Here is a 9,087-nt window from a genome sequence, read left to right as displayed (position 1 = left end):
CTGCAATATATAAATAACACGCTGTTCAGAAATACGGAATTTTTATTGTCTGTTAAATAACTAAAGAGATTGGGGTGTGGCTCAGTGACAGAGTTCTTGTCTAGCATATGCAAAACCTTTTAGTGCAAAAGAAAAAAAAATAAGGAATTTGCTCACAAATAAGAACACTTTAAAAATAAGTCCCTTCTCCAGCCCACACATATCCAAGCGTTTCCTGGACCTGAAGACACCTACAGGACTCGCCTCAGATGCACAAGGCTCTAAGTGCAATGAGCAGTAAGTACTGCCTCCCCAGGACACACAGACACCGATGTCTTTGTGCACCTAATTAATTCAACATTGGACGAATGTTCCTGGACAATCTGGGAGCTCAAGGCTGCTGTTGGCTGTTTCTCATCCTTCTCTTCCAAGCTGTGCCGGATCCCATATCCAAAGTAGATAGTAAATCCTGAAAGGGAGTAGAGACGGTGAGGTGGTGCAAATGGTCGCTCCTCCTCCTGGATGCCCAGCAGGGATTCTCCATATGGCCCCAGGCAGTTTCAAAGAGAGGCCATGGGAGAGTGTTGGATCCAGTTGCCCAGCAATCTCTTCCCCAGAAAGCTACTCACTCACCAATCACCATCCAGATTCCAAATCGAATCCAGGTCCCGACAGTCATTTGCATCATCAGGTAGACATTCACGAAGATACTCAGCACAGGGAGGAGGGGCACCACCGGAACCTGTGGTGACAGACAGCCTGTGAGCACTTGTGCACAGACACCTGAGCTCTCTCCACCCAGTATGGGAGACCCAGTCCTATCTAGGCTCTTCGTCGGTGAGTGTCTGCTCATCCTGGAGACCCCAGGGGATGCGTCAGGAGGAACAGGTACTGAGCACAGAGGCACTAGGCTGGGACTTGTGAGCAAATGGCTTCTGTTTTGTTCGTTTGGTTGGTTTTCTCGAGATAGGGTTTCTCTGTGTAACAGCCCTGGCTGTCCTGGACTTGCTCTATAGACCAGGCTAGCCTCAGAGATCTACCTGCCTCTGCCTGGCAAGTGCTCAGATTAAAGGCGTGTGCCACATCTGGCAGATGTCTTCTTTTTTGGACATAGGGTCTTAAATATCCCAGGCTGATCTTGAGCTTAATTCATAGCTGAGGAGGACCCTGAACGTCTGAGGCTCCAGCCCCTAGCTCACCAGCTCACCTGTGCTGGGATTACAGTAATACACCACCACTCCTGGTTTTGCCATGCTGGGATCAAGTCCAAGGCTTCATGCATTTGAAGCTATTGCTCCACCAGCTGACTACATCACACTGCTTTTTTTTTTTTTTAGTACTGGGGATTATACCTGCATATATATTATACACAGATTAAACAAGCACTCTACCATGGGGAGTTACAGCTCCCAGACTTGGGGGTGAAGGGCATCTTGGGTTTTGTTTTGGTTTCATTTGTTTGGGGCGGGGATATTTTTGTTTATTTTTGTTTTTTTGGGGAGGAGGGTTGTTTGCAGGAGGTTCTTTGAGGCAGGGTCTCATGTCACTAAGTTTGGTAGGCCTTAAACTCACTTGAATTCCTGACCTGTCTCACTCTGCTTCCCTGGGATTAAAATGATAAAAATGGAGCCGGGCAATAGCAGAGCACACCTTTAATACTAGCCCTCAGGGAGGCAGAGGCCATGGATTGCTGAGTTTGAGGCTAGCCTGGCAGCCTGGTCTATGAGCTAAAAACCTCAGAGACGTCCCCTGCTTCTCTCTCCTGAGTGCTGGGATTAAAGACAAGGACCAGCATGCCCGGCCAGTCCAGAGGTCTTATCAGTTCCCCACCCCTTCCTTGCCTGGTGATATAAAGCACGCTTAGACCTTAAGTCAGGCATGACCATTCTCTTAGGGTGGCTTACCTGAGAAAAGTAAGTCACCTACCTTGAAGTGGAGAGGAGTGCTACTCTGAGGCTGTCTCCAGATGACAGCTACCACCCCGACAATGAGAAGCAACAGTAAGACAGTCACGGCTATCAAAACCGGGTCTCTCGAGAGTAGCTGTTCGGACCATTGGGCCAGGACCAGGCACAGGACCAGGAGAAGGAGGACTGAAAATGAAGTTGCGTAGCAGCATCAGGACCCTGGGCCATTGTCCCAAATCTGTCTGTGCCGTGTCCCCGCCTCTGCTAGTGATGTCTTCCCCATGCTGTCACCTTCCTTTCAAATGCCCCAGGGGAAAGTCGCAGCGCTCACCAAGCAGGGAGGCACACCCGTAGACAATGTGGCCAGACCGCAGAGTCGGGGTGGTGTCTGTGGGGATGCAGAGGGTCCTTGCCATTCCTGGAGTCCCTGCTGCAGAAATGGGCTCCATGGATGAAGAGAGCTCAAAAGCGGGTTCCATCTGGACAGCTCCACTCTCGGATTCCTCCTTCTTACAAGAGCTTAAGTTCTGGTCTGGCTGGTACCTGAATGAGTGAGATAGCATTGGAACATTCCCAGTTGCCCCCATGCATCCCACCGACAGCCGGGATAAGCACCCAGCTAACCTTCATGGCCCGTAACCCCTCATCCAAGGTGCGGTGGAGTCTCACCTGAGGACCAGAACAGAGAAGGCCACCAAGGAGTAGGAGAGCAGGGTCCCTATGGATGTGAGGTCCACCAGGTCACTGAGCTCCACAAGGAAAGCCATAAGAGCTGTAGAGATAAGAATGCAAAATCGGTGCACGAACTTGGAGCAATTAGCTGGTCGACAGCGCCGAGCTGACGAAATTGATAAGGCTGGTTGTCTACCTGCGATGATTCCACAAAGGACAGTGGCCAGGACAGGGGTGTGTGTTCGAGGATGTACACGGGCAAGTCTCCGGAACAGAAGCCCATCCTCTGCCATGGAATAGACCACCCGGGGCACGGGGAAAATGGCACCTAGGAGGCTATGAAAGCAAAGGAAACTTTTAATAGTGGCAATGGGGCAGCAGGCCCTGCTCCTTTAAGACATGTCCCCTCCCTCTCTTCTCTGAGAGGGACAGGGACAGCAGCAGATGAGAGAAACCTTTGACACCAACCTGGATGAAAGGGCACACAAGGTTCCCACAGCCACTGCGTATTTGGCCGGACCCCATCCAACGTGGATGAACGCCTGGGGCAGGGGACTGTCAGTGTCAATCAGGTAGTAGGGCAGCATGAGGGTGAGTGCGGAGGAAACACCAAAATACATCAGAAAGCAGACGAAGAGGGAGATCACTATGCCCAGTGGGATGGAGCGCTGGGGCGAGCGGACCTCTTCCCCTGCAGCGATGAAACCGGACCCTGAGTCAGAAGCATTCCCAGGCCACCGCGCAAACCCTCTCCCCTCCCAAAGCGGGCCAGTCCTCCTGCAGCCCAGTGTCCAGGCGCAGTGCAAACAAGTCTCTGCCCTTGATAGGGTAGATAGAGGGACTGCCACACCTGTGGTCGCAAGACAGTCGAAACCGATGAAGGCGAAGAAGCACGTTGCTGCACCTCGGAGAATCCCTTTCAAACCAAAAGGCGCGAATCCTCCGGCGCCCAGAGGACCCAAGCTGTGGCAAGAGAAGGAAGGAGGGAAACATTGCAGGGAACCAGGCCGTGGGGGGGGGGGTCGTCATGCCTGCAATCCCAGAACTCGTGTTATAGGGGAGGTGAATACGGTGGGTGGTTGTGGGGAGCCACAGCCCCAAGATGGCACCTGGCTGGATGCCAGGGAGACCGAGCTTAGCTGTAAACAAGCCTTATTTGGAAGCGCTTAGTGGATCTGGTGTGCCTCCTCCAGCTGTGACCTATCCGGGATCGCCAGGTGGAGTGAGCTAATTGGGTAATGAGCTTGCTTTTAAGGGCTTGCCAGGGGGGCTAGTAGGGATGGAAGAAGCAGAAAGAGAGAAGCCACTGTTCAAAAAGGTCCTGAATAAACTGCTTGCAAGAAGAGCTCCAGTGTTGTGTCATCCTTGCTGGTCGAGGTGGACCCCGCAGGCGGTGGGACCACAGCACGTCCCCCCCCAGGAGGGTGAGAGACAGAGACCTGAAGATGTGAAAAGTTTATTGGGGTGGAGGGGTGGAGAGGAAAGAGAGAGGAGATAGAGAGAGACAGAGACACAGAGACAGGGGGACAGAGAGAGCAGCCTCTTCAGGGAAAACGACACAAGAGGGGAAGGTGGGTGGAGTTTTCCTCTTAAAGGGCCAAGGTGTGTACACCTGCGAGGTGGTGCGCTGTGCCAGGTTTCCAAGGGGCGGAGCCAGGTTTGCCTGCATTGCACCAGGAGGATCATGGGTTCACAGCCAACTCTGACCACACACCTCGGAGCCAGACGGGGCTACATAGAGCAAGACCTTGTCTCAAAAAAAAAAAAAAAAAAAAAAAGTGAAGATTCAGACAAGGGATGCTGATGTAGCTGGCTTGGGAGAGTGCTTGCTTGGTATACATGAAGTTCTGGGTTTGATCCCAATACCACACAGTGCATGTGTAATCCTGGCACTTGGGAGGTAGAAGCAAGACAATCAGAAGTCTATGGTTTCAGGGTGTTGGTGGTGCACGCCCTTAATCCCAGCACTTGAGAGGCAGAGGCAGGCGGATCTCTGTGAGTTCGAGGCCAGCCTGGTCTCCAGAGCAAGTGCCAAAGCTACACAGAGAAACCCTGTCTCGAAAAACCAAAAAAAAAAAAAAAAAAAAAAAAAGAAAGATGTCTATGGTCACCCTTGGCTACATGTTGAGTTAGATGCCAGCTGGAGTCTACCACACACCCTGCCTCCAAAAACACCGTCAAGGGGACTAGATAGATGGCTCAGCTGTCTAGAGCACTGGCTGCTCTTCCATAGGACCTGGGTTCAACTCCTAGCACCTGGTACTTTACAACCATGGTTGTAAGGGATCCAAGGCCCTCTTCTGGTCTCCATGGGTATCAGGCATGTGCACTGTGCATGCAGATACATCCTGCCACAATCACTCATACACAAGTAAATATCAAAAATTGCCAGGCTTAGTGACACATGCCTTTGACCCCAGCACTTGGGAGGCAGAGGCCAATGGGTCTCTGTGAGTTCTAGGCCAGCCTGCTCTACATAGGGAGATCCAGGACAGCTGGAATTACACAGTGAGAAAAAAAAAAAAACAGTGGGGGGGCACCCAAAAGTTAAAGTCTCAAAAGAAAATGACTGAAGAGTTATATACAATTTCCACTGTAGCCCTCTGTTGGCACACAGTTCTGGGCTGCTGTGCGCCTCATTGGGGCCCACTAGCCGGACCCTTTACTCTCCACACATTCCTGGCTTGACCTAGCTGTGCCATCCAGGGCCCCTGACCTGTCAGTGCTGTTGGACCCTGCCATGGCGAGCTTGTAGTCGTCCTCTGTGAGCTGCCAGTTGTGTAGACTGCCTTTAATGAAGCCAGAGAGGGAGACAAAGCACAACACCAAAAGATTCACTCCTGTGAAAACTCTGGTGACCAGGGCAGACTCCCGTGCTCCCAGGGCCAGGATTCCTGCAGGAAGACGAAAACGGGAAAGAGGCAGTAAAAAGAAATCCTAACGTGACTGCCGGGGCACACACCTGTTATACCAGCACACAAGAGATGGAGTTAAGAGTTTAGCCAACCTGGCAGCACAAAAATCAAACCTGTTGCTGGAGTATCTTGTCCTACCAGGTACCACAGCCACTTCAGCCCCAAATAAACATGTGGACGCTCTATTAATTATAAAACTGTTGGCCGATGGCTAGGGCTTCTTATGGGCTAGCTCTCTCTTAATTGTTAACCCATTTCTATTAATCTATATGTATTTCCACGCGGTCTTGGCTTACGGGAGAATGCCCAGGTCTGTTATTCCTTTGTGGTCCACATGGAGTCTCTTCCCAGTCTGTGTCTGCCTACCTTTCCCAGAATTCTCCTAACCCCACCTATCTTCCTGCCTCTATGGGCTAAACAGAGATCAACCAATAAGAGAAATATGTACACAGAAGGATGTCCCCCATCGCAAGCCTGGTCAAAATCAAAATCTCAGGCATGTGAGATGGCTCGTCACATACGAGTACTGGCTGCTCTTGCACAGGCACCCATATGGTGGCTTAAAACCACCCATAACTCCAGTGTCAGGGGATCTGATGCCTCCTTCACTGGTACCATGGCACCACCAGGCAGATACTTGGTATACATACATACATGCAGGCCAAACACAAACACATAAAACAACTAGAATATATATATATTTTTAATCTGGTCTTGCAAGATGGCTCATCATGGTGGTGGTGGTACATGTCTTTAGTCCCAGTGCTTGGGAGGTGGAGGCAGGCAGATCTCTGTAACTTCGAGGTCAGCCTGGTCTACAGAGAGAATTCCAGGACAAAGCTACAGAGAACCCTGTCTTGAAAGATGGCCTATCAGTTAAAAAAAAAAAAAAAAAAAAAAGCTTGCCAAGAAGACTGGCAATCTGAGTTCTGTCTCCAGGCCCTTACGTGGTGAAGAACCAGCGTCCACCGTTTGTCCTATGACCTCCATATGCACACACCCACACACGTACACACAAGTAGACTAACTGCAGAATAGAAGCCAACTCTATATTAGCGATCTCAGCAGAAGGTTTGGAGCAGAGGGAGGGTGTGCCTCATACATCCAGTGGTGAAAGCTAGGCATGCTGTTACCCAGCCTCCTACTACGTACCCACTGCCCCCAATTCCCGGGACGCCCTTCCCTCACTGTGCCCTCCTGTGCCCGGTATTTCACAACTTCCACCAGCCACCATACACACACACACACACACACACACACCTTCTCCCGCCCATCTCACCAGTGAGGACGATCACCAGGCCAAGCGCAAAAAAGTCTGGATACTGGGCCAGGAAGCTGGGCACTTGCAGGGGGAAGGCACTCTGCAGGGCTTGGGAGATGCGGTTCCCTATGAGGCCATCAAAAGCTGCACTCCAGGCCCGGGCTACACTGGCTGCACCTGCAGGAGGAAGACGATACCTCATTATCAAGCAGAAAGTGAACCCTTAGGATACAAAAGGAAAGAGAGAAACATCTAATCTCAATCGCTGCTGTGGGGAGGCAGGTGAGAACCACACAAGTTATATATAATCTCAAAAGGGTTTCTTGGGATAGGCACTTAGCTCTGTGGCAGAGTGCTTGCCTAACATACACAAGGCCCTGGGTTCGATTCCCCAGCACTGCCAGAAAGCAAAATGATGGTCCAGGGAATTTAACAACATAGAAGGTTAAACAGACACTCCAAAATGATGAAGAGCCTGTAAAACTAAACTCCCTGGCATATACAAAGAATTCCTAGCCACACCTGCAGGCCTTTAATCCCAGCTCTCAGGCTAGTTTGTAAAGTGAGTTCCCTGACAGCCAAGGCTACACAACGAAACCATCTTCAACACACACACACACACACACACACACACACACACACACACACAAAGAGTCCTTGGTGGGCTGAGTGTAGTGACATATGCCTGTGATCCCAACTTTTAGTAGGATCAGGAGTTCCTGGTCATCTTCAGTTACTTAGGGAGTTCAGGTGTGGAGGTGCACACCTTTAATTCAAGCCTTCAGGAGGCAGAGACAGGAAGACTCTGTGAGTTCAAGTTCAGCTTAATCTACATAGTGAGTTCCAGGTCAACCAGGGCTACATAGTGAGATCAGGTCTCAAAGGAGAAGGCGGGGGAGGGTGGATTTGAGGGACTGCTGAGTGGTTAAGAGTACATTGCTCTTCCATGAGACCTGAGATCGGTCTCCAGCTCCCATGTCAAGTGCCTTATAACTCCTGGAATTGGGTTCCAGGGGGCCCAATGCCTCTGGCCTTCGCAGATACCTTGCACTCCCATGTACACATGTACACAAAATTAAAAATAACCCTTAAACCGGATCAGGCCAACTGGCACACGCCTGTAATCACAGCCCTTGGGAAATAGAAGCAGGTATATCCAGGATTCGAGACTGCCTTCTGCTATATGGCAAGTTCAAAGCCAGTCTGAGCTACGTGAGACCCAGTATCCATAAAAATAAAACCAGAACTCCTGTAAGGTGTGGTGGGTCTCCCACCCGTAATCCTAGAGCTGGAGAGGCAAGGCTAAGAGTACTGACACAAATCTGAAGACAGCTTGATCTCCATAGTGAGAGCGTCTTCAACAAAAGGAAATCTGTCCAATTTCTTCTGGGTGAATCCCTTAAGGAGGTGGGTAGCGAAGACAGAGGATGGTATCTCGGGTCCTACGCTACCCAAGTCCCACTGCCCAGGTGCTTGTGAATGAGGCTAAAAATACCCACTTTGCCCACCCCACTCCACCTCATCCCCACGCCCATTCCAAGTCCCTACACCTACTCACCAATGATGTAGGAGAGGATGAGGTTCCAGCCAGTGATGAAAGCCAACAGCTGGCCCACTGTGACATAGCTGTAGAGATATGCAGAACCCGAACACGGCACCCTGGCCCCAAACTCTGCATAGCAGAGTCCAGACAGCACTGATGACAGAGCAGCCACCAAGAAACAGATGATGATAGACGGTCCAGCTTTCTCTCTGGCGACCTCCCCAGCCAGGACATACACGCCTGCTCCTAGGGTGCTGCCCACGCCCAAGGACACCAGGTCCAAGGTGCTCAGACATCGTGACAAGGGAGATTCAGACTGTTCATTTTTTGCCAGGGGCCGCCGGCGTACCAACTTCTGGCCAAAGTGATGGACATTCTGCCACAACATGCTAGGTGTCTCCCGGAGGGAAGGAAACTGCTGGAAAACAAAGATGAGATGCCAGGAATGATCACCCGACAGGGTGTGGGGCCATGGCGTTAATCCCAGCACGTGGGATGCTGAGGCAAATCTGTCTCTGAGAGTTCAAGGCCAGCATGGTCTACATAGTGAATTCCAGAACAGCCAGAGTGACCCAGTCTCAAGAAAAACAAAACAAAAAGGAATAATAAAGGCAAACACCCTTCTTGAAGCCATGTACCTTCAGACACAAATTAAAATTCCACCAACACTCGTCTTCAAAAACAATCCACCTGGCTTCCAATCAAACCACACACACACACACAGCTGTAATTCAGCCAGGCATAATAGTACCACAAGGCATGCTTGGTGGCCAGCACTCCAGTGTCAGAGGCAAACAGACATCAGTGAGT

The 9,087-nt window shown here is 50.8% G+C and overlaps 1 protein-coding gene across 1 annotated transcript; it reads right to left on the bottom strand.

The window, feature by feature from the left end:
• Window positions 1-260: 260 nt before the first annotated feature.
• Window positions 261-8,665, bottom strand: LOC100757335 (cationic amino acid transporter 3). Its single transcript, XM_027430995.2, has 11 exons — window positions 8,293-8,665; window positions 6,753-6,911; window positions 5,275-5,452; window positions 3,409-3,521; window positions 3,027-3,249; window positions 2,755-2,894; window positions 2,556-2,658; window positions 2,218-2,429; window positions 1,906-2,072; window positions 613-721; window positions 261-448 (listed from the first exon to the last, which is right to left on the bottom strand). The coding sequence occupies exons 1-11, from the start codon at window positions 8,663-8,665 to the stop codon at window positions 261-263; spliced, it is 1,965 nt and encodes a 654-aa protein (XP_027286796.1).
• Between the last annotated feature and the right edge of the window lie 422 nt (window positions 8,666-9,087).

Source organism: Cricetulus griseus, chromosome 9 (assembly GCF_003668045.3).
Source record: "Cricetulus griseus strain 17A/GY chromosome 9, alternate assembly CriGri-PICRH-1.0, whole genome shotgun sequence".
In the NCBI taxonomy this organism is placed as follows: Eukaryota; Metazoa; Chordata; class Mammalia; order Rodentia; family Cricetidae; genus Cricetulus; species Cricetulus griseus.
This window is presented reverse-complemented; position numbering and strand designations above follow the sequence as displayed.